At 46.2% G+C, this 25,507-nt stretch overlaps 1 protein-coding gene and 1 long non-coding RNA gene across 23 annotated transcripts in view; one reads left to right on the top strand and one right to left on the bottom strand.

Annotated features, from left to right (window-relative positions):
* Positions 1-849: 849 nt before the first annotated feature.
* The window catches only part of Sipa1l1 (signal-induced proliferation-associated 1 like 1), a 282,410-nt gene continuing 257,752 nt past the window's right edge, over positions 850-25,507 (bottom strand). For 17 of the 22 annotated variants that reach the window (XM_011244060.3, XM_011244068.3, XM_011244061.3 and 14 more), the window contains 7 exons: positions 19,644-19,883; positions 18,782-18,947; positions 14,702-14,948; positions 11,675-11,821; positions 5,705-5,819; positions 3,245-3,329; positions 850-2,735 (listed from right to left, as the gene is read on the bottom strand). In XM_011244060.3, the coding sequence (XP_011242362.1) occupies positions 2,592-2,735; positions 3,245-3,329; positions 5,705-5,819; positions 11,675-11,821; positions 14,702-14,948; positions 18,782-18,947; positions 19,644-19,883 (1,144 nt within the window). In that variant the 3' untranslated portion in view covers positions 850-2,591. Of the gene's footprint in view, positions 2,736-3,231; positions 3,330-5,704; positions 5,820-11,674; positions 11,822-14,701; positions 14,949-18,781; positions 18,948-19,643; positions 19,884-25,507 lie in introns of all 22 variants that reach the window. The other 5 variants (XM_011244067.3, XM_011244069.3, XM_017315025.2 and 2 more) reach the window with 2 other exon arrangements.
* On the top strand, positions 6,190-10,013 carry Gm51987. The gene is made up of 3 exons (XR_003950209.1): positions 6,190-8,183; positions 8,683-8,724; positions 9,831-10,013. It is a non-coding gene; the product is annotated as a predicted gene, 51987 (long non-coding RNA).

Genomic DNA, 25,507 nt, shown 5'->3' with positions numbered 1-25,507 from the left:
CACAAAGCCAAGCTGATTTTATTGTTTGTACCGTTTATGTCAGTCTTTTATCTCCCAGGCTGACCTTGAACTTCTGACCCTTCTGCCTCCACCTCCTGAATGTGCTAATCACTACACTGGGCAGTACTGAGGACTAAGCACAGGACTTGGGCAAATGTTGTACCAGCTGGGCTATATCCCTAAGCCCCCCCACACCCCAAGCTATTCCTGAATAGATCAGTCAAGAGTGTCTTGTGGTATCCACTCTTATTATCCTAGATTTACAATTCTAGAGTTTGTTGGAATTGTTGAATCAACTAAAATAAAGTGTGTCATTTCTCAAATTAGCTGCATCACTGGAGAGGAACGGCAATGTGCTGTTTTTAGTCCAGCTGTGTTTTAATCCAGTGCTGTGTTTTTGACTTTAGGATGCACTGATTTCTCCAGTGGCCTAACTTTTCTAATTATATTTTGTACAGTCTAATATTAACAGGCATTCACATTCCCTGAGCACAGGATTGTTTGATAGTTTGGAATGCTTTTCTAAACACAAAGCAAACCAAAAACCAAACCCAAACTATGCTGGTCTCAGGGAATGGCAAGGCTGAGATGGGAAGCACACACATGGACAGTGAAGAAGCAAACTGACCATACAATGCTCTGGAACTAATCACACCCGGAAAGGGCGAGGGTGGGGATTCTCTGCAGACCTGTGAACAGGAGCGAAGATGCCCATTACCTTCTGAAAAGGACCGGCCCTCCAGCACCCTCTCTAGAGTTAATGGAGCTTGATGAGAAGATCAGGAAGCAAGGACCAGGGAGTTCCTGGGTGGTGTCTCAAGTGAAAAAACCCGAGCAATAACCAATCCATTTTAAAAGAGCATTTAAAATGAATTTTATTGTTTGAATTTTACAAGTAGTCTTCAGAGACTTCAAACAAGAACTCGGTTGCAAAACTCTAATAAATAGCTTGCCCCAAGTCCCCAAAGAAACAGGAAAACCAAATGAAAGGAAACTCGGGAAGATAAGCAAGACTTCAGAATGCTCGGATGTTAGCAATATTTCTCATTTACAGAAAGACATCAGGCAATGTACAACCTCCTTCATGGACATTAGAGAGTCGACTATCATCTTTACAAAGCATTCCCAAATCCTCCTACTTCACGGTAGAAATGTTAACAGGGGAAAGAAAAAACCTGGTGGTGGGGGAACTCACAATCATTTGTGAAACTACAGCATAAAGAGGTGTGTGTGTGTGTGAGAGAGAGAGAGAGAGGAGAGAGAGAGAGAGAGAGAGGAGAAGAGAGAAGAGAAAGACAGAGGGAGACAGAGAGGGAGAGAGAGGAGGAAGAGGGAGGAGGAAGGGGGATACATATTGCTTTAGGGATAGAAACCAGGGCAAGTGGTTTTCTAGTTTACAGCAGGGAACTTTTAGCACAACGCCAGTTAACACTGGCCAGCCCCATGTCTGTACAGCAGCAAGGGTTAGGGGCCCAGAACAGCCTGCATCACTGGACAGGAGGAACAGTGCAGGGGTAATTTCTGCAGCAGAGTCCTTTGGATGGCATCAAAAGGATGCAGAAAATGCTGTGCATAAACTCCACACTGCGACATGCAGGTTCCAAAAGCCCATTTTGTTTTAGGCATTGCTCCAAACAGGCAGGGATTAAACTCGCGGTTTAACATTTGCTGCTGTTAGCTTTTCCTAATTACAAACACTGGTTGAAGTCTTGCTTTGGTGAGAAAGATTTATTAGTCATTTTGAACAAGCTTTAAAAAGTTTGCTACATCTTTAAAAATCTCAAACAGAAACTATATATATATATATAGAGAGAGAGACTTTTGACCAAAATGTGTTTACAATGCAAACAGGTAAGGTTTTCATTTGAGAAAATTCAGATGCCAATTAATGTTAGGAGCCAGGAAGGTGGAATAGGTTGATTTCTGATTTAGTAGGGTTCACTTAAGCCAAACAAAGTATTAGGAAGGTACTGGGGACAGTTCTTCTGGAGAAAGAAGGGACAAGATGCAAGATCTGAAGGGTGAGTGGTGTGGCCCTGCTGGTCCCCAGCAGACAGGATGCAGAGGGCAGAAGCCCCACCCAGACCACTTAGGGGTGGGGCCTTCCCTTAAAGTCCCTCTCACAGGCATTTTAGGGACTGAGGCAAGGAAAGGCCCCTCCCCACCCCCAAACAGTTAAAAAAGAAAAACTTCCTTCCTAGGAACACAGACATCTGTCAGGGGACAGGGAGCTTGGGGTACCTGAACCAGGTCAGCTGATGGAAGCAGAGACTGAGGGCCAGGGGCACTTGGGTCTGGGCCCAGCTTCTTTGTAAATACATAACAGAGAAAGATATTGTGCAAAAAATAAAGACATTCACATTTGAGCAGTTAAATTTTTATTTTACTTTTTAAAATTTTTATTTAATTTTTTGTTTTTCTTTTCTAAAAAAGGCAGATAATGATTGTTGATCTGCAATTGTGCTGTGCACTGTCCGATATGAACAGGCTGGGACGCTGGGGACTCTGAGAATACTTTCCAAGGCGTGAATGGGTGCTTTAGGGGCCCACATAGGGCAGCCTGTCCCTTTCTCGTTTCCCCTCGGCTGGCCCTAGCTCATGTCTATGGTGTTGAAGACCCACTCTGTGAACTTCTTCAGCTTGTCCGAGGCGTTCTGGGACTCCTCCTGCAGCCTCAGGTTGTCCTCCCGCAGGTGCTCAACTTCCGCCTGCAGCTGGGCCTTGTCTTCTTTTTCCTGAAGGAGAAGCCAGGCACACATGACCTAGGGGTGTGCACGTATCTGGGCAACCCACCCAGCTCTCAGGAGAAGCAGTTCTGATTCCCTTTTGGAGGTCCCTCCCCTCTCCCCAGTCTACTAAATGCCCACACACATCAGATCCAAGCCCAGGGGGCTCCCAGAAAGCTGCCTTGATTAAGTAAGTCAAAGCCAATCAAGAATCACAAATTTCAACTCTCCTGGCTTCCAAAGATAACAAGAACTACATGGCAACAGGAGGGGTCAAAAGCCAGGCCAGAGCCCAGAAAGGCCTGACTGAAGTTTAAGGTTTCCCACAAAGGGATTACATTTTCTGTACGTAAGACAAGGAAGGTCTTTCACATCATGTGTGGTCATGGCACCAACATCTATTGCTGCCCTAAACACATGCGCAGCGAAACTGCATGTAAAAACCCAGGCACATCGCTCGTCCAGTTAAGGGCCCTGCTCCCACAGCCGGGCAATCATCACTCACTGAGAGCATTTACCTTCTTCAAATCTTCTCGAAGCATTTTCAGCATACCTTCCAGCTGGTCCACCTTAGAAGCCAGAGTGGGAGAGGGGTCCTTACTGCTGGGAAGGAAGACAGAAGGCCATGCTGGCGGGTGCCTCCGTGGCTGCCGGTTTTGCCACCCCCCCCCCCGCTTTTTTTTTTAATAAAATGTTTTTCAATGTCAAATTATTCAGCATGACAACTCAATGTGCATGTTTACTTTAAAAAGAGAAAATGATCTTAACAAGAGGCAAGAGGGGTTTGAGTGATGGCCAATCAGCAGCTTCCTCTGTTAAAGAGGACAAAAGAGTTAGCAGTAATGTGTGAAAATGACCTTTGGTAGCACAGGAGGCATGTTAGCAGTCACACAGTCACGCGGTGCTCGGTGCTCGGGGTCTCAAGGTCTCTTCTAGGGTTTCCATAGGAGAACTACCAGTGTGTGTGTGTGTGTTGCGTTGCATGTGTATATAACTAATACAGGATCTAAGCAGGCCATTGCAGCAACATACAATGCTCATACCTCAGCTAGTCTTAATGTTTAAATGTTGAGGAGACTCCATGTTTCAAAGCCTAAGCTTACCGTCTCAACTTCCATTAGGACGGGGAAGCAGCTCTGTTAAAATGCTAAGCATGCCTTGCTAGCAGAACACCAAGTGTGTGTAGTGGTCTTTGAGGATCACAGAGCTGGGTGTTGCCATCCCCAGAACCCAAGGCTGAGGACCTGTCAGGTTTCCCCCATCCCCTTATGGCTGTGACCTGCCAACAGCTTCCTGGGGAAGTTCTAGTTACGCCATGTGACCTGAAGACTCACGGAGTAGAAAGCTAAGTCTTCGGTAGGGAAAGCACAGAGGACTCTTTGCAGAGCATGGAGTAAAAAGGATTCTTCAAAAGTCAAAGTTCAAGGTGGAATTCCCGACTCATAACGAAGTGTTACTGATCTCCTAATTTTGTGTTGCAAGAGACTTCAAATCAAAATGCAGTTTGCTGAACACAGGGCCACTAGTGAGTGACACTGACTGTCGAGTGCCTCAGGCAAAACACCCCCCAGTCAGCAGTGAGCTGATCATGAAGAGGAAGTAGTCAGCGGCAACCCACAGTGTGGCACCTAAGGTCAGATCAGGGCTAGGTCAAATGACAAACATGCTGAACAGAACAGAAGCTGTGTGTGTGGAAGGACTTGCCTCTCACAAAGCCCTGCAGGGTGCTGGCCCCCAAGGAAAGGAACCCTTGGGTGCTTACCTCAACCCCACAGGTCCTTTAGAATGAACCCAGTGCACCGGCAGTGTAGAAAGGTCTGCCTGGCCCATCTTGCCCTCACCCTAGGATCCACAATCCTGCTCTCTCCCTGGAAGGGTCTGACTCTCACGTCTCAGTTCAGAGCACGTGCCAGTGCAGCATGCTCTGGATTCTCCACAAAGTTTTGAGTGGACAGCCACTCAGCTTAACCTAGTTGTCCCAGTGGCAAGAGGATCTGCGACAGCTCTGTTACAATTAACAAGGAGCTAAGCTCACAGCCTTTCAGACTTGTTCAGAAGTCCTAAGCAGCAGCACGCTGGTAGCCAGGCTCACCATCCCTGTTATTACCTGCCAGCCACAACATCTTATAGGTATCTGAATATAAATGTAGGTGTGAAATGCACCCATTTTATTGAGACAGGGTCTCAAAATGTAGCCTGGCTGGTCTTTAACTCCTGACCCTGCTGCCTCAGTCTCCAGAGGGTGGAACTACAGGCATGCACTACCACACTTGGCTTAGATACCTTGGTTCCTAACCATCCTCAGGACTTAGGGCAGGAGTTTCCAGTTGACTATCTGCGCACAAGTGTCATGGTGTGCTCCACAGCTGGCTGCTGGCATGCTAAGGAACACTTCATGTTCAGCCCACACCTCAACCACAGGAACGCAGGGGAAGCAGGAACCTCAGCCCCTGCGCAGTGTAAGTCTCAGTCGAGGGTCATCATTGAGAGGCTCTCTGAGCTTCGGTTATTACTGTTTGCTCCATCTTACAAACACTCTCAGCCAGCCTTGCATCCTGTTTTCTGACACAGGCAAGCCGAGACAGAATGCTGGAAGCCGAGCACACATGAGTACAGTCACAACACAGCCACAGTGGCAACTGAGAAAAGCCGAAAACCAGACTGGAAGGCTAACTCCAGTCTGAGTATTTGTGACCAAGGCTTTTTCTTACTTTACTACACAGGTAAAGTAAGAAAAGCAAAGGTGACTTATGACATTAAATAATAAAGAGTATTCATAATTGTATCCTTAAGCCATCAAGACCAGTTTAATTGTATTTCCAGTAGTTAGTTGTAAGGTATTCTATCTAAAATCAAGTGTCTGGCATGGCTGTTGAGCTTCCAGCTCATCAATGGCCTTCCATCTCCTCTTCATCACGTCTGGCACTACTGAGGAGACACATGGTGTACATTCATGACCTCAGCACCGGGTGACCAACCTGCTGTAGGACTTCATCTGGACCAGGGCCTGCTCCTCCAGCTGGTCACTGTTGGAGGCCGCGCTCAGGGGGCGATGGTTTTCATCACTAGCAGCAAAAAATGAGGCTCTCTGGACTGAAAGAGAAGTGAGAAGTGTGAAGCACAGGATGCAACTCCAGAGCCCTGTCCCGTGGTCATGTGAATGGTTGGCCCACGGGGAGCATCACTGTTAGGAGGAAGTGTGTCACTGCGGGGGTGGGCTTTGGAGAGCTCCTCCTACCTCAGGGCCTACCCAGTGCAAAAGAGACCCTCCTCCTAGCTGCCTGTAAGACAGTCTCTTCCTGACTACCTTCAGATGAAGACGTAGGACTCTCAGCTTCTCCAGCACCATGCCTGTCTGGATGCTGCCATGCTTCCTACCATGATGATAATGGACTGAACCTCTGAACCTGTAAGCCAGCCCCAATTAATGTTGTTCCTTTGTAACAGTTGCCTTGGTCATGGGGTCTCTTAACAGGAATGGAAATCCTAACTAAGACACATCTGTAAACTCAACCAGTGGTCTACAGGGGTGGTGAAGTTTAACCAACACACAGATATGTTTGGAATCTATAGTCTCTACCTGTCCCAGGGAGAGTCTATGCTCTTTCAGTTTAAGGGATGGCTAAGAGCCCCTTAAAAAGACAGTTGCTATGGATCCATTTCTAGCCCACTTCCCTGCCTATCAAGCAGTGCTCTAATGATGGTGCCTCCAGAAAGAGGCCTTGAGTCTAATTCTAGACCAAGGGATAAAGATAGAAGTGTCCTGAAAAGCTAAAATTAATAAGCCTCTTGAAACTTCTTAAAGGATGCTTTCCCCAAGATGCCTGGCCACGCTGGCAGGCTTTAGCACTATGTCCATACCAACTGTTTAGACATACCCCAACTTAAAATTGTATGGAGACAGGCAGCAAACTGATAGCCAGGTTAGTACAGAGAAACTCTCTGGTGTAATATCTGGAAGCATCAATAAAATGCTGTTGGCCTATTAACTTAAAGGGAAATAGGAAGAGAGGATTCTGGGATGGAGTCAGCATGAGGAGGTTTTGCCCTGAACTCTGAGGAAGGCGGTTGGTCACATGAAACTGAAGGAGCAGTAGCTAGCCATGTGGCAGGCCTTAGAATAAGCAGAGCCAAGAGCCAACAGCCATCACAAGGTGCTAGCTGAACAGCAGAGAGACATGGTGGATACCGGCTATAGACACGTGGAAACAGCAGGAAAAGCTGAAAAGTCAACAGATGTGGGAGGAAACTGAGAAACCCTTAAGGAGAAAGTTACATATTAAAAGAAAATATTTCCTGTTAAAAAAATAAGTTAATATTTCCTATGTTAAAAAATTTTAACTCATTTGTTTAAAAAAATTTGGACCTGGGCTGGAGAGATGGCTCAGAGTTAAGAGCACTGGCAGCTCTTCTAGAGGTCCTGAGTTCAATTCCCAGCAACCACATGGTGGCTCACAACCATCTATAATTAGATCTGGTGCCCTCTTCTGGGGTGCAGGCATACATGCATGCAGAATATTGTATAATAAATAAATCTTTAAAAGAAAAAAAAGACTCAATTTATTAAAAAAAAAACTTAGACCCTATATAGTTTTGTTCTGATTATCAGCATGCAAATCAGTAATGGTTATGGTTGTCTTATCCTCCTTAGAAAGATCAGAATAAGACAGACTTAGATAAGGAGAAGACTGAAAGATGAGGGTTAGGCTCCAGGTCACAGAAGAGGTTAAAGGATTCGTTACATCAGAATAAAGAAAGAATCATCAAAAGCATCCAGTCTGGAACCCACAGTGACAGCAGAAAAGGAGTTCCAGGTACGAACATCCACAGGGGCCCGAGGAACGAGAACGGCAGCCCATAGAGATGCAGTGCACATAGAGATACAGTGCACAGAGATGCAGTGCACATAGAGATGCAGTGCACACAGAGATGCAGTGCACACAGAGATGCAGTGCACACAGAGATGCAGTGCACATAGAGATGCAGTGTTCTGAGTTGAGAATCCACATTCTGCTTACTGATGCTACCTTAGAGCAGTGCCATGCAACAGATTATGTGTAGAGTTGGAGAATTAAAGTATGTACATATGCTAATGCATCATAAAGTTGATTCGTAGTCAGGATTTCAGTTAAGACTTTTGCCTTAAGTTCTAGAAAGGCGGATTCTGAGATGGTACATTTATTAGAGGTGATGACTATCTGGGAAATGCTTTATAGATTGAAGCTGATGATGCTTTGACATGTGTATCCATTATAATACAACAAGTCTTTAGATATTATGACATAAAAAATGTTACACATAATCTTCCCATTCCACAGGTCAAACAATTATGGAGCGATCAAACCATACTTTAAGGGAAATGCTCATAGACCAGAAGGGGACATAGTGCCAATGAGACGGATAGCACGGCGGCTGGAAAGCACTGGACTGTAGAAAAGACTAATAAATTAGAGCAGTGTAAGTATGTCCTCATCTCAAAATGGAAGGCAGGAAATATGTTACGTTAGGGAAAAGAATATGCTCTTGCGTCAATAGAAGAAAAACTGTGGGTTCTTGCATAATTAATAAAAATCAGATTTGACAGGGGGAGACTCACTGAAGATCTTGGCTGCAGACAGGAAAAGAAATAAACCAAGTAAAATATATGCTAAACCCTCTACACGGGCATAGCTCTAAGACTGTTGGAGACATGAAAATGCCTGCAGCTAAAACTTCACCAATGCATAGCCAACAAATCTTGTTGGCTACAAACTCTTCAAGACTTACCATGCCATCTTTTCAAATGGCATAGATAGAAATTTATATTTATTTATATTACAGTTTGGTTATACAATCTAAACTAACATAAAAAAGGCAGAAAGACCTTACCAGCTCAGAGAGCAGAGAATCATCTTTAACTGAATTATGCACACTGTACATCCCTTACCTAATGCAGAAATGTTTACTACCTTTAAAGGTTTCTATGTTTGCAGAGCAGAAGGACCAGACACCAAAGAAGGTAAGACAAATAGTCCAGATGCTCTCACCTCAGACTGCGTCAATGCTGGTTCCTCAAGACCTGCATCAGGGACGAGTCTGCAGTGCCTAGTTAGATTGTCCAGTCAGAAAATGTTCCAGTCAGGACTTCCTTAAGCCTGAACGTTCTCAGCATACAAAGACTGGACAGCAAGGGCTACAGCTTGCTTTCTTAAGACTGACCAACACCCCCAATTTTAGGGGCCCCCCAAAAGAAATTAATTCCCCAAACCAGCAGGAAGCAATTTTTAAGAGAGTGAATTTCCCATTTCCAAGAGGTGGAGTGGATGGTTTTGATCTTTGAATGGATGATGGATGTTTATTGTCGTTTAAGGGGGTGCTTACAAATCGTAATGGTCTTGGACTAAGAGGAAACAAAAGAGGAAGGTTAGATTCAGGGATTTCTTTCTCTCTTTCTTTTTCTCTCCTTTATCTTTTCTCTGCTATCTAGTATTAGAGGGAGAAGGGATGAAAACAATAAAAGAGGTGGGTTAGGAATACAGGAAATAGCAGGAATAAAGGGTAGATTATTGACGCTAATGTAATCTACTAGCCTAAGAATCTTACACTGTATAGATTTTTGCATATTAATATAAACTTAAGGTTATATTTGGTTACAACATACTATGTATCAATTATTTTCAATGTATTGTACCTGTGTAATCCTAAAAAATGCAATGTTAAGTTCTACGCCTTTAATCTCAGCAGTTGGGAGGCAGAGGCAGGCGGATCTCTGAGTTAGAGGCCAGCCTGGTCTATAGAATGAGTTCCAGGACAGCTAGGGCTATACAGAATAACCCTGTCTCGAAAAACCAACCCCCCCCCAAAAAAAAAAGCTGCTGTTACAAACTGTTTAGGATAATTTAGAAATGCAAGTTAATAGACAATTAAATTCATGGTCATGTTAAGTATAGAAATATGTTTTCAAGGTTGAACAGATAGTAAATAGCTAGAAAAAAAAGCAACATTTGCCATTCAGATATACTATAGATAGATAAATGGTTTTCAAAAATGTCAAAGATCTATAGGACATGGCATTGAAAGATGCTTTATTAATATTTGTTGTTGTTGTTTTTGACAATGAGACAGGTCTGCTCCTGGCAGTATCCTCATTTTACTTCAAAGATGCTGACATCAATGAAGCTCTTACAGAGTTTGCTTCAATTGTACCACTGGCCAAGACACTGTCCTTGCTTCAGCAGCATACAGTATGTTGTCCAAACTGAACAAACAAGACACAAGGAAGTCCACTGCCTCGCTTTTCAAGGACACGGTAGGCAAGTCTTTCATATTTCCCACTTCCAAGAAAGTATGTTAAGATAGTCTGTGCCAGAGGCTGACGATGGACGCTCAACATTGCAGAGTGATTCTGGGGGCCTGTAGAGGCAGCAACTTTTTCTGTCATGTCCATAGTTTTGTAAGCTGCTTGCCTGCACTTCCTGCATACTCAGCTATGTATACACAGATTCTCAAGTCTGTGGTGGGGATGAGGACTAGATAGTAATAGTCTCAAAATTAAGCTTAGGTTGTTTTGTTTTGTTTTTCTTTGAGACAGGTTTCTCTGTGTAGCCCTGGCTGTCCTGGAACTCACTTTGTAAACCAGGCTGGCCTCAAACTCAGAAACCCATCTGCTTCTGCCCCTCCCAAGTGCTGGGATTAAAGGCATGCGCCACCACGCCCGGCTTAAGCTTAGGTTGTACAGGGTTTAAGAAGATGTTCTCAAGTCTAAGAAGATGTTTTAGGTTAGTAGTACAAATTATGATAGAAACTGATTTAGGTCTATAACTCTGAACCTACAAAAACAAGAGTGATAGAATACTTTCTCCAAGGTTGCCGAAAGCATATGGACTGGACACTGTGAATGTAAATCTTACCTGATAGTTCTCATAATTGTTATTAGTATATAACATTTATTATTGTAAGAGAAAGAGTGCTTTATTGGGCTGAAAAGAGAAAATATAGAGAGAATTTCTTGTGCAGTGTATGGCAGCATCACCTGTCAGTAACATGCTGTTGACTTATTAACTTCACAGGAAATAGGGAAGTTCCAGCACAGAGAGAAGATTCTGGGATGGAGTCATGTGGAGGCAAGATTCACCCCAAACTGAGGAAGATGGTCACATGACTCTGAGGGGGCGGTAACTAGCCATGTGGACTATTCTATTCCTGGACTGGGAACAGAACAAATGGGATAAATCAGTTACGAGCTAATGGGAACGACCCAAAGCCTTTGGCCTCTAGGCATGTATTCATAAAATAATTCAGTCTCAGAGTCATTATTTTGGGGAGTAAAGAGACCAGCTGGAAAAGCTCACAGTTATAGGTTAGAATCAGGGAGTTTCCATGAACTAAAGAAGGAAGGAAGGCAAACAAAGACAGCCATCACTATCCATGGTTGCTCTTTCTGAATTCTGTGGCCTAGTAAACCCATGGTCTAAACTGAAACCAGATAAAGTCACTTTCAATTCGTCTACGTAAGAGCAATAACTCTGCTGCCATGACATTATAAAGAACTTCTTAGCATCAAAAAATTTGAAAGTATAATCTTGTACCAAAGTCACTCTTTCCTAAAGAACAGATAGTAGATAGCCAATGTCAACACACATTGCCTTCTGTTTAGTCCCTGGTTTCTATAGGCCAGAGTATCATAGGGACTGCGACATTTACAAGCCACAGGAGTCTCATGAGTTTTGTAGAAAAGAAGCATCAGGGTCCATCTGAATGAATAAAATGCTCCCAGCCCAGCATCTGACCCGACTATAGCTCAGAGCCATGAGCTTTGGCTCTGGGGTCCAGATGTACCCGTGAAGCACATTTACTGTCAGTGTGCCCAGGGTGGCAAGCTGGTCAGACCTTATCATAAACCCTGGCACCCCGTGGCTTGGCCTTCAGGATTCTGATGGCTTATGTGGGTCGTTAGCAACCTCACTCACCCTCATAGGCTTTGGCGGCATCTACTAGGTTGGACCAGTCCAAATCTGAAGCTGCATCAGGCAGGGGCATCAGGCCAGGGTCAGGGATAGGCTGCCTTCGGGTCTCCTGGATGTCGGTGAGGGAGCTGTCCGAGGCAGAGAACTCTCCTACAAAGGAGACAACAGGATAACATGTGTGACCACAGCAGACGCACCGAAGAACTTATTTATCTCCTGTTACCAGAGTACAAGTGTAAGCCATGTGCAGATGGAATCAAGGTCTACTCCAGCAGGCCAGTAGTGGCCTTTCTGAAGCTAACCTGGCTTCCTCCAGTTTCTTTGCATCTCAAAAATACTTCCCACCAACTCTCCCCCAAGAATGTGAGTCATAAGAAACTTATTGAGGCCATATGTAGGTCTGCTGTGGATGAGTGGCCTATTCTCAGTGGGACATGGGGGCAAGGCAGGGTAGCTTTAGTGGTCAGCTTCCCCTCACAGTGTCAAGAGTCATCGGGGGAGAAGAGGCCTAGTCTGATGGCAAACTGAACTGTGGTTATAGCCAAGAAATACTGATAACTATCAGAGGAGCAACAGGACTTCTTTCTATCTGGGCCATGAGCCAAGATCTGCTCCCAACTTCTGTGGGCTTTGTGCTTCGGAAGGTGAAGGATAAGTACATCCCTGACCCGTGCTCCATATCCCAGGGATGGATGGTCTACTGTCCATGGCTGGATGTAGTCAAGGAGTATGAATAGTAGACCAGATCACAGGGAGAGTGCTAAGTCCCTCATAGGAGCCAGCCTTGGAAGGGACTTTCAGTGGGCCATGGCATTATTCTCCACCCTGGGGGCCCTAGGTTAGCACCTGAATGATATCCTGATTAGCAACATCGTAGCAATCAAATCCATCAACCATTTTTTTCTATGGCAAAGGTTATTCACTGCAAACATTAAACCCTCAACAGCTGACAATGAAAAAAAAAAATCTTTGCTTTGAGTACCAAGGGCCACCTGGGCCACAAGAGGACATTCTGCTGCTGCTGAGGGTGGAGGCAGACAAGTGGGAAGCAGGGAGGTCTTTGAGTGGTGGCAGCCAGGATGGATATGGCGTAGTATGTAACTCCACGTGGGCACCCCTCAAATGTGCTGTAGCACTAAACCCCTGCAAACAGGGAGCTAAGCAGAACTCACTACAAAGTGACGTGGCTCCAGAGATACTTACTTACAAAGGATGAGAGTTATGCCTATGATGCCAGCCTGGTAATCCAGGGTGTATTTAGCTGTGCTGAAGCGCAGCTGTGCTGTTAATGAACTTAACCCGAGCAAAGGCACTGAGTCCACGGACACCAGCAAACTCTGCAAGACATCCATGGCTCAGCTGTGTCTAACTGAGCCCACCAAAAGGATGGAGGCACAACAGGTAATTCTGTGTGCCACTTAGAACCTTTCTGCCCTTCCATCCCTGATGCCCAGGCTCCATCTAGGGAAGGGAACAAAACGACCACATCTGTCTCCCACATACATTCCAGTGTAGACAGCAACCAAGACTGCTGAGTATGGAACAGGCATCTCCAGGGGTTGCCTGGCTTCTAGCAGATGATAGGAAGGGGCACAGCAGGGGCGTGTGCCCCTCCCTTCTTCATGGCTCTTTGTGGGTCTGCTTCAGTGGGTCAATGACCCTAAGTGGATAACCCTCTAGGGGCTAGACCCACTCAGACACGTGATCATGCGTGCACACACAGGGACGGGGACAGTACTTTTTATTGCCTGTGAAGGTTGAAGGAAAGTGCAGGGAAAGAAGAAAGGCAGAATCACAGGAGTAAAGGGAGCACTGGCCCCAGCATGGAGGGTGAAAGGTGAGAGTGTATGAGACCTCCATAGAGGGCTTGTCCTACAGCAATGATTCTCAATGTGTGCGTTGTGACTCCTCCGGCAAACTTCTATCACCAAATATACTTACAGCATGACTATGGCAGTAGCAAAATTACAGTTATGAAGCAGCAATGAAAAGAATTTTATGATTGGGGTCAGCAAAGCATAAGGAACTGTATTGAAGGGCTGCAGTTCTAGGAAGGTTGGGACCCGCTGCGCCAGTGTGGTGGCAGCAGGGAGCAGTACTTCACATGTTAGCCGTAGGTGGGTGGAGGAAGGAACAGAGGAAGATGGCTTGACCCCTGAGTAGTGAGGGAGCCTGATGTCCCATGGCAGGATGGCAGGATGGAGATGTGGGAGAACTCTCATGCATGTGAGTGAGGGCTCAGGAAAGTGCAGCCTTCCTTGAGGTTTAGAAGACACAGCTCAAGCAAAGGGGAAAGAAACAAGGGTCTGATTTACACCATTGCTTCAGCAGATTTCTCAGAAGGGAAAAGTCAGAGAGAAATCTGGTTATAATGGTGCGCACAGCAAAGGGTCAGGCATGAGATGTGCTGCTGTGTCTATTGGATTCAGCACGGTGAGACCTGGAGTGGATTTGGGCAGGCAGAGGAAAGAAAAACATTTAAGTCTAAAGTTCCAGAACATGGCCGTTATAAAATAGGGATCTAGTTAGGCCACAAAGTAAGACAACACATATGACCAAAGGCTAGGTTCTAGAGGTGTCAGGATCCCTAATTCTCGTCCTGGAGGATCTCCTGCTGGCTGGCTGGAGTAGTGAGTGAATGAGCGTGGCAGACAGTGAGGGCAATCTTCTCATGTACTGGGATCTTTCAGCAGCTGAAGGCAGCAGAGTATACATCTCTAGGAAACTACTAATCTCACTTAGCTTCATTTGCCCAATGCTATTTCAGCAGCTAGGACATCTGACAAGAACACCAATCCCTGGGCCATTCTTTCAAAGTCAATTCAGCAGGTCTTGGGTAAGGTCTAGTGACCTATGACAAGCAATGCTGAGGTGAACAGTGGTCTGTTATTACAGGAGGGAGGGAGGGCTGAAAGATGAAGGAGAGGTAGAAATTCCTTCAACTACCCCCTAAGAAAACAAATGGCTGGTTGTCATACTGGGCCATGGGCCCTACACAAGATTGCCAAGCTGCAACTGCAGGACACTTACCATGCAATGACTTCATTCCCAACGTGTAAGATGGCCTCCTCAGTGGAAGTGACTTGGGGAGAGATGGGTAGGTACTGCTGAAGAGGACATCGTTGGGCAGGGCTTGGTCTAGAAGCGAAGCCCTGGAGGTGAAGAAATGCTCCCTCTGGCTGCTGTAAATGCTCTCATCTGACAGAGTCCTGTGCAGGGCCCGCCGGGAGGTAGGGGTAGTGGGGAACGGGGACTGCGGGGAGGACAGTGCATGGAACTGAAAAACAAGACAGGCTGGAGTCAGGGGCTTAGGTCACAGAATGAGACCAAGGCTGGGTGGGTGAAACAGTGACATGAGCTCGGCCGGTCTTGGAGCTCTGTCCAGTCCTACATCCCAGGGGGAGAGAAGCTGTACTCACAATCGATCTGGATGAGATTGATTTATCATGTTTTAACCATGGGTTATCAATATTATGTAGTAATGAATAACAAGATAAAATAATTTTTTTGTTTGCTTTTGAGATGGCACTATCTTACTATGTAACGCTGGCTAATCTGGAATTCAAGAGATCACTTGTCTGATTAAAGGTATGCACCAGTACCCCTAGTCTTAAATATATACTTTACTTGAAGGTCGTGTCTTTGACCGGATCTTATAACATTCCAGGGCTAGACTCCTCAGCCATAAATGTGGGCAAAGCACCTGCCTGGATCACTGCCATTGACCAACAAAATGCACCTGCCAGGAGGCTAGAAAACGAAGAGGGGGTTCCTGGGAACAGCCAAGGAACGGGGACAGGGAGCCTCAGCAGCTTGCTGGATGACAGGCAGTGTAACTGCTGGGCAACCTGGAAATGATCATCAAAATGCAGACACTTAAGACTGGAGGGACGGCTCAGCAGTCAAAAGCACTGGCACTCTTGCAAAAGACCAAAGTTCAGTTCTCAGCACCCACACAGCTGCTCATAACCATATGTGAGTCCAGTTGCAAGGTATCTGACACCATCTTCTGGCTTAGGCATCAATGTGCCGCACAGACAAGCGTGCAGTCAGCACTAATACACAGAAACGTAAGCCTTAATCAGCAGCAACATGAACACATACTGGTGGCTCTCAATATTATCTCTCAAAGTAGACAAGCTTCATTAATTTTGAAGATAATTATCATTTTTAAAATGTTATTTATTGTGTGATGTATGTGTGTGGCCACATATACCACTGGCAAATGTGTAGAGGTCAAAAGACAACTCTGGCGGCCTTGGTTCTCCTCCTCCACTGTTAGATGGGACTGAACTCCACCCTCAGGCTTGCAGGGCAAGTCCTTTCACCATCTGCCAGCCCATGGAGGTGACTTTTCTTCTTTGTTGAGACAGAGCTCTCTTCAGCCTAGGCTGATCTGTTTCTGCCTCCCACATGCTGGGATTAAACACATGCCCGCCATGCTACTTTAGCCATGCTGGCTTTAAGATGCCCAGTGAGCCTGCGGATTTTACAGGGGAGAAACCGAGCCCACTCCTATTTGCGTTTGGGAACTATGAGCAGTCCCCTGCACAGCACACGTTAGTAGCTGGTATGGAATCCTGACCCACGGGGAGGCAGGGCAGCTGAGGATGATCCTGCCTGGTGCCCTCTGTCCCTTGAGACACAGCAGCATCTAGTCTTGTCAAAAGCTGTCAGCACACACCTCACCTCAAATCCTCAGGCTTTAGGGTAAACAAGCCCACCAATGCCTGCTGTGTAAATTACCCAGGGCTGTCAGCCCTGGAGAAAGATGTTCACAGCTGGGTGTTGTCAGACCTGGATTTCAGAGAGCACACACACAGATGCAACATGTTCTCAGAGTGTGGCCCAAGGAGCCCAAAGGGTTTCTCACATAGCTCACTGTTAGGGTGAGACCTTCCTTCCTCTCCTACCACAGAAGTTTAGTTCTACACAGTGAGCTATCATGGATGATTTTACTTGGAAAATACATGGGAGGCTTCTGAACTTTCAAACTATTGAGCCATTTGGAGACCCCTGATCCTCCAATTTGATCACAGCCCAGCAGAGGAGGCTTCTTGTCCTGCCGGCAGTGAGCAGGCCTCTTCACTTCATGCTGTCCTGCAGACTGATGTTAGTCCCCATTCTGACCAGTTCCCACTGCCTTAGTTGCCAGTGACAGAGTCAGCAGCACTCACAATACCTTTTCCTACACATCAGCAGTGCAGAGTCCCCTGCTCTGGGCCACCCGACTGGGAAGGAGGGCAGAGCATTGCCTGCAGCAGACAAGGCAATCCATTCTGCCAGTGAGGCGTGTGCTGCAGCTCCATCAGCATTCTCAAAGCAAAGCACTGGCTAACCTAGCTCTACGGCAGAAGAGTGGGGACAGACAGCTCATAGGATAGGAAGCCCATCATGCATGTGAGTGGACGCCAAGTCTCTAGCCCAGAAATGGCTCTCCTAGGTCTCTTCTTGAAGCTTGCTGCTGGCCTGAAGCCCTGAGCCAGGACTGGCCTGGGAGGCTTCCCAAGGGACTGCTAGCCTCCCTAGAAGCCATGATCATTTACAGGCTACCAGGAGATATAGTAGGGCTACTTAGCTGAACTAATCTGAAACAAAAGCAGCTCAAGAAAGATGGACTGGAGGGGGAAACAGCACATTGCCATGGCTGCTCCAGTCTTCTGCTGCAATGCTCAGAGCCTGCAGGAGCACTATCTTTGCATATCGTATCCTATCAGTAGTCACAACAAGAGAAAGTTCACCCTGATTCAAATAGCAATGCTAAAGTAACCCATTTCAGACACAGACGCCAAGGCCTGGAGTAAGGGAAGACAGACATTGGCCTTCAATTATTCCCACTGCATGAGCAGAGCCAAGGAACAGAAGCTCCGAGCTCACCCCTCCCCATCCCCTGCCAAAAAAGTTTAAGTAAGACTTAGAGGAAAGATCCCTTCCGGGGCAAGTTTTAGTATCTTCTAACCTCAAAGAGTACATCTAAAATAATTTTTATACTGAAACTGGGACTTCAAAGTTTTAATTTGTCACTTTGGGTTCTGATGGATAAGTTTCAAGCACCATCTTCCTCAAGGTTGCCAAGGGAACCGTTTGTTCCCTGGATGATGATTCAGAACTGCTAAGTGCTGGCTCCCGAAACAGAAGTGACAGAAATCAGAGGCGGCCATATCCACAGCCATAAATCATGTTCATAAGCCATTTCCTTCTCAGCCATCTCCAGAGGCCCCAAGGAGCAGAACATGTAATTCCTGCGCATGCGCACGCGCACACACACACAGACACACAGACACACACACACACACACACACACAGACAGACACACACACACACACAGAGAAGCCTGAGGGACGCAGAAGCAAGGCCACTCTCGAGCAGGGCTCTCTCTGATCGCAGTAGAGGTTGGGGTGTGGGAAGGACTTTCTAGCTTTCATTCCCAACACTTTCTTGGTTCTGAAACAAGCTTTCTAGTCATCCTGAACATCATTCAACTCAGAAGTTAAAGGGAAACCTCCCCCCCGCCCCCCCAGAGTTCACCACCATGATCTTCCTGGAATGGCCCAGGAGAAGGCTGGCCACTGACAAACACACACAAATGCTGAGCGAGCGTTTGGGGGGATGGAGAGGAAGACTTGACTCTAGGGAAGGGGCCCACAGTCAGGATTCTGAGGGAGAAAAGAGGCATTGAGTATAGAGACCCATGAGCTTGGCCAGGAGGCAGTTCCCTTGATTCACACATGGAAAGCGCTATTACCTGTGGTCAGCAAAGTGGGGGGTACAGAGACCAAGAGGCAAATTTGACACATGTGAGAAATGTAAGAAAAGGACCTTACAGATAGAAGGCAGATGGGAGACCACATGCAACATGTTCTGGCTGACAAGGGAGCCACAGGTGTGTCATTACTGAGTCCTGGAGGTGATGCCACTTCAGTGTGGACTCAGAATAGGACACACTAGAAGAGAGAGCCAGGGAAGGGCAGGCTAACAGGGCACCAAAGAGCTGTGGCTGCAGAGAAGAGCACTCAACATGGAGGGAGAAGGGTCCCCCAACACCCTCAGTCCTACACACCCCATCATGCCCAGCTTTTCTCTGCCATTACCCCACAGCCTGCCTTCTACCTTGAAATTCTTCTGGGATTCGGGAGTTGGGCTCTCAAGGTCGATGAGTTTCTTTAGATCTTCCTCAATGGTAGACTTGGAGGTCGGCTTTGGGGATGCCTGCAGGTCCCTGGTTGAGGCTCGAAGCCTAGTGTGGGCTATCTCATTGCCATCACTCTGATGTCGCCTAGGGAGAGGGGGTAGAAATGAAGTCAGCAGGGTTGGCTCAGGGTACTGTGACAGATGAGACAAAGGGTCTGACTCCTATTTACATCAGAATCCACTGAGGTCAGGGCTTGTTAGATAATCAGAGTCAATGTGAACTCAAAATAAAGTGGGAGGAGTAATTCACTCTTCTATAGGACACTGCCCTGTTTGGCTAGCACTAGCAGCAGACTCCAACAGAGCGATCCCCAGAGCCACCTTTATACAATGGCAGTCAAACGACAGGAATAGCCCATGGAGAAGCCCTTTGTTCTAAGTCCTACAGGCCCAGAGAAGAAGCAGTCTACAGAAAGGCTGTGACTGACAGAGCATCGGAGGCTCAGTCATCCCAAAGGCTGATTCAAACACCTTTCCTAGGCTAAAGACCTTAGAGCGAGATGTTTGCAGTACATCTTACTCAAGCAATGAAGCAGAGAAATAACTTAAAGAAAAAAAAGTTACTCAGCAAATAAAATCTCCTAGGGAGAGTGGAGAAGTGTGATCAGAATATATTATATGAAAAATACTTTTTTGTTAATTTAAAACAAGAAAATCCCTCCATAAGCAATTCCCTCCAACCCCAACATTGCAGCCGAGGGTCACTGGCAATAAGAGACTGCCCAGGTCTTTCTGTGCGCAGAGAAAACCCACCACGAAGTAGCAGGAGAGGATCCCTTACTTTCGTGTGTCCATAAATCCCACGGAGTTAATGGTTCCTTCTGGCTTTTTCCATCCAATCAGATATTTGCTAGTGGCGCCCTGGCGAGGGTAGAAAGTCCTAGGTCCAGAGGAGGATGAGGAAGAAGAGGAAAAGGACGGTGCGAGCTGGGAGGATGCGGTGGGGTGAAGCTCCTCTTTGGGGGAACTTCTGGCACTGGAGAATACCACTGGGCTGGCAGAGTGTCGGGAGCTCATGGTACTGTGGAGAGGCAGGACAGAGACGGTGACTATAGTGTCTACACCATGTCAGTTGTGGGGTAGTGTCCAAGGTGGAGGTGAAGGTCAGGTTAGAGAAAAATGAACTTTGAAGAAATGATTAAAAGGGATGGTCAGCTGGTCTGCCTGTTCTCGTCCTGAAATTTAAATGTCTGCACGTTAAGTTAAAAGCAAGAGGGGCATTTTCAGACACACTGGCCCACTGAAGTCTGAGAGGGGCCAGGGATAGGACAAGGAGCAGTAAAAGTCTCAGTGTCTGCCTGTATGACCACATCAAATCTGGGGGTCATGATGATGCTAAGACCAGGCTAAAGATGAGAGGAAGATCAAGTCAGGGACACAGCAATCCTTGACATCCCAGGCCAAGGGCACGCTTATATCTGTGTCCCTATAGCATCAGCATGCATACGGACTCAAAAGCTTACTCATCATCAGACAAGTTCTAAGCCTGGAAAAAGGCAGATTTTTCAAGGTTGGGGAGTAGCGCTTCTATCAGCTACCCACATGCAGGATAACCACACTTCCTTCTACGGTCTCTCAGGGTCATGTCCACACTATGAGCCCTGCTGAGTTGTGCTTAGGAACAATCTAAGGTCAGGTGGCTCCTACAACAGACGTACAGTTGCATTCCTCAGAGAGGCACTCCTATTGTCCAAACCTAGTTATCCTGACTGAGCAGATATTAAAGTACTATAATGATACGCAGCTGGGACAAAGGTACCATTAGAATGGGAGAAGATGACAAAGGGGAACAAGTGTGGGGTGTTCACAAACTATCTAGGAAACTTTTCTGCAACTCTGAAACTATCACAGTATTTTAAAGCGTTACAGTAGAAACAAAACCCAGATGGCTGAGACAGAATCTACTGGTGGAAACGAAGCTCTACTGGTCAGACGTGCAGATTTTGAACTACAATATGGAAGAACATTTTGTACAACAGGGAAGAGTCTTGTTAGTATTTAAGAGTCAGCTACCAGATCTGGAAAAGTATTGTGGAAGACTCCACTTGGAGAGCTTCCAGTATGAACGTGGTCTTATTTATTACTTCAGAACACAAAGAGCCGTCTTCTTTATTTTTATAATGAACTCAGAAGAGCTGGGCCCAAACTTGGAAAAATAGAATAAACAATTATTAGTCTTACCATAAACATTTTCCCCCAAGTACTAGTCCAGCTAGAGATGGAATACAAATCTGCAATGGCTACACAAATGAAAAGCGATGCAACCTTACCGCTGATAAACATTCCGCCTAGTTGCTTTTAAAATTAAGAAGGGCTGGAGAGAGGGCTCAGTAGTTAAGAGCATGGACTGCTCTCTCAGAGGACCAGAGTTTGGTTCCCAGCGGCATACCTGAACCTGACACTCCAAGAGAGCCACTGTCCTCTTCCTGCCCTTGAGGGCATCAGGACATGCCCCACCCCTACACATCACATATAATTTTACAAGAAAAAGTATATCTTAAGGTAAGGGGGATATAAGACTGTTTCCTAGATATGGCATATCAAACCAGTAAGGACAAAACAGCAGCAGATCTCTGCTACAGAAAGATTACAAGTGTGAGAGTGAACTCAGGTAAAGGAAAGACTTCAACAAGGCTGAAGGGTGCACCAAGAAGCATGAGAGGCCCAGGGCACATCAGGGGAGACAGCACAGCTGGCTCTGGACTTCTGCAGGGAAGAGGGGTAGCCTCAGATAAGCTTTAGACAGCAGGGGGTGGAGGTGAGGGTGGGGAGTGTCTGTCGCTTACTTAGAGACAAGATTCTAGTCTTTGGTTTGTAGATGTTAAGGTTTATTTTTCGATTTAGGATCTCTTCACATGCACTAGAACATAGTTATGAGGTCCCAAGGTATTTAGCGCACATCTAACTTAAAAATCTAACCTTGGATAACCACAGGAGCCAGCTCTCAAAGAGCAGTATGTTAAAAATGCTGACTGTGTGCCCTCTCCAGAGATGCTGACGTAGATGGGATGGGGCTGGGCAGACATGAGAATGCTCACTTCTCAAGTGTTCCCAGAGGCTGCTGTGGTCCATGACCCAGGCTCTGAAGTCTACTATATCTGATTTATACCTGAATCGACACATTTTACCTTCGAATACTTTGATATTACACAGCTATTAAAAAATCCTGGGACTTTAAAAGGCTGAAGTTGAGTCAAAAAATAATTTGCCAGGAGAATAGAAAATAAATTAAACTGCTCGTTGTTTTACAAATCATTCCGTCACGTTTAATTTTTATTGTAGGAGGTCATTACATCTATGAAAGATGCTTCTGCAACCTTTGTGTACCCTCACCAGGACACCTGATTAACTGACCACTGAACCTAATTATTCATTCTATCTGAATATGGTGGCTACTACTTGGTGTGAAGGGCCAGCACACTTATGCTTACTAATGGTTATAATCAGACAGCCACATTAAGAACTGGTATCTGGGGGCTGGTGAGATGGCTCAGCGGTTAAGAGCGCCGACTGCTCTTCCAAAGGTCCTGAGTTCAAATCCCAGCAACCACATGGTGGATCACAACCACCCGTAATGAGATCTGATGCCCTCTTCTGGAGTGTCTGAAGACAGCTACAGTGTACTTACAAATAATAAATGAATAAGTAAATATTAAATAAAAGAAAAAAAAGAACTGGTATCTGGTACCAAACAGAAACAAATGGCCTGTTTTTCCCCTAACAGCAGAAGCCGAGCCTTTACCCAGGACACATCCAAAACACGCACTTCAGAGGGTTCGAATCCCAGAGGTGCTAGGATCAGAGCTGAATCAGTGTCTACAGAGAGGGCAGAAATCTCCCCTGCAGTACGCAGCGCATTTGAGAACCACGGCTTGAATCCAGGTGACTTGCTCACACTGCTCTAACTTGGTCAAATCCCCACTTCCTGTCTGCCCAGATCCAAGACTTGAAGCCATGGATACCATGTGTCTGAAGCAAAACCGTGGTCCCCGCAGGAGCTGCTATCAGTGCAGAGCTGAGGGCTCATCTTACATTTTCTTGAGTCAAAGGAAGCTGTGTTTTGAAACATTTTAAAAGAGTTCTCCCATTTCCTAGAACTAAAAACTGCTACCTGAGTCTATACACTTTCTAAAATGGCCCGTCTCTTCCTTTCCTATATAATTCCAGCCCAGGCTCTGGGGAGCTCCTTGAAGCTGGCCTATGACCACCTCAAGGTAGCATAGTCACATACTGCACCAAGAGACTCTGGGAGTTTTAATTATATTACAGTCAATGACAAGTTGGCAGATCTGTGCTTAAGGGGAGCCAGACAGCTGGGCTGTTTCGATATCCTGGAGAACTCTTGTTAATTCAATATGTTGTGATTCTGTCTGTCTTACCCACAGTGCTTTGAATCTCTTCCTAAGAATGGTGTAAGGTAATGAGCCAATAATATGAGTCAAAAGGGAAGAGAAGCAGACCCACTGGGGTGGCAGGTGCAGACATCAGCTCCTTTTCCACTACATGAAAAGCCAGGTTTAACTGTGAGCACAGCCAAACCAGGATGTCCTCGGACTCGGTGACTTCAGGTTTCATCTACACTCTAGGATAATTCCCCTTCCCTGAAAAATAGGACAGCTATTTACAGGAGGGGCTGGCCACCCACAGACGAAACACTACTAAGGTGGCTGCAGCTTGCAGGGTGGGAGAGCACAGCTGTCACCAGTCAAGTTTCCAGGTATCGCTCCTGTGCACTTGGGCTGGGGATGCCCTTCTAAATGTGCCTATCACCAGAGACCATTCTTTCCTGTGTAGCAGCAGCTGCTGTCTGACCGGAAGGGAGGCCTGCAGCCATCTACTATTTGGCCTTGACATGAGAGCTTAGGGTTTGGTCTTACCCTGTGAAGGACAGTATTTTCAGAGAGGGAAAAGCAGCAATCAGTCACCTGTTGAATGGTTGTGACAAAATCTGGGCAAAGGCTGGATGCTGACCTATAAGCAAAGAGGGCAGCTGACAGGGTTTCCTGGGATAGGCTGTGTGAATAACAAGTCTCTGGGTGACAGGTAATGGAGGATAATGATGAAGCACGACTCCTCCCACTGTGTTCTCCACCACCAGTTCCGTGATTCTGGAGGCGTCAGGAGACACAAGTGCTAGAGCACTGGGGAGATAGGCAAGCGAGGGCTGGGGTTACACTGGCAGGGAACAGAGTAAGTGCAGCAAGGAACACGGCTCCTTCCTTCCCAGGAAGCAGTTTCTGCTAAGCAGGAAGCATGCACATTCAGCCTGGGGAACGAGCGGCGAGCTGGGCAGAGCACGGTGGGCACAGGACGAGAACCTGCAACACCTAACTATGTACATAAGGAGCGGACAAGATGCCCGTGAACATGAACAGTTTTTTGTTTGTTTTGTTTTGTTGTTTTTTTGAGACACGGTTTCTCCGTGTAGCCTTGGCTGTTCTGGAACTCTCCCTGTAGACCAGGCTGGACTCACACACAGAAATCCATCTGTGTCTCCTTGGGATTAAAGGCATAAACCATACCATCTGGCAAAGACAGAGAAACCTGTCTCAACACCCCACCCTCCAAAAAAGTATTCATTTTTTTACATTAATATATTAAACTTAATGTTACCTTCACCTCTCCTGCTTGCCATATATTTTTTCTTTTATTTTTTTGTTTTGAGTGACTGATTTTAAGATACAAACAGGAAAGAACAATTATAAAAAGAATTTAAAGTCTAGGGTGCAAATTCTCTACCCTCCATAGCAAGCTATCTGTAGCAATGACTTCTCTTAATAACATTCAAATATAACATCCCTATGTAATTAGCAACCTGCGTTAATGCAGTTCTCAAGGGATGCCACAAAAAACCTGCGCAGTCATCAACAGGGAGACTGGAGGACAGAGGGGAAGGCTCAACCTAGCCAGAAATATGCAGGGTAACTTAATCACTGTAATTTAAGTTTTGTCACCATGTCCCAGGTACAAGCTCTTTTATGCACTGTCAAGAGATCTCCACATTAATTGCTGTTCCTGTCTTCTGAGGACACACACACTCTAATTTGCTGTGGTTTCAGCTTCCCAGGGAATGCACATTTGGTGGCTGAGTCCTCTTCCTCCAGAAAGGGGAGGTTGCTCAGCTCTGATTATCCAGCTCACTCTGCCAAAACCAACAGGCCTAAGTCACAAAGCGTGCCTCTTTACTGGAGTCTAGAAACTGGTGTGACTCAAGCCTCCGGTGGGTGGGGAGCCCTGCCACCCTCCTGAAAGACCACATTCTTCTCTACTAAGCTTGACTTCCAACAGCACAGTATTTCTAAGCAATGACTTCAGTGATTCCACATGGCCCATCTGAAGCAGAAAATGCAGATAATCCTTTTGGAGGCCCTGGCAGGTGTGGTCAGCACATCTGGACAATGAAAACCCAGGTGCCTGATTCCAGGAGGGGTTGGGGAGAGGCTGGGGTGGGTGCAGACCCTTGGATCTGTCAGCAGCACAGCCTCAGTATCTTGTGTGTTAGCGTTAGGGTCCAGCTCTTTCTGATCTTGCTCTGTGGTTACACCATTCTAGACAATCCCTCCTAATTCCCTGCTGCTGCCTCAGGTTAGACCCAGGATCTCTCTCAGGTGGACTACTGTCATTAGGAAAAGTTGCTTCTAAAAT

This window comes from Mus musculus, chromosome 12 (assembly GCF_000001635.26).
Source record: "Mus musculus strain C57BL/6J chromosome 12, GRCm38.p6 C57BL/6J".
In the NCBI taxonomy this organism is placed as follows: Eukaryota; Metazoa; Chordata; class Mammalia; order Rodentia; family Muridae; genus Mus; species Mus musculus.
Note: the sequence above shows the minus strand (reverse complement) of the source record. Positions and strands in the feature narration are given on the sequence as shown.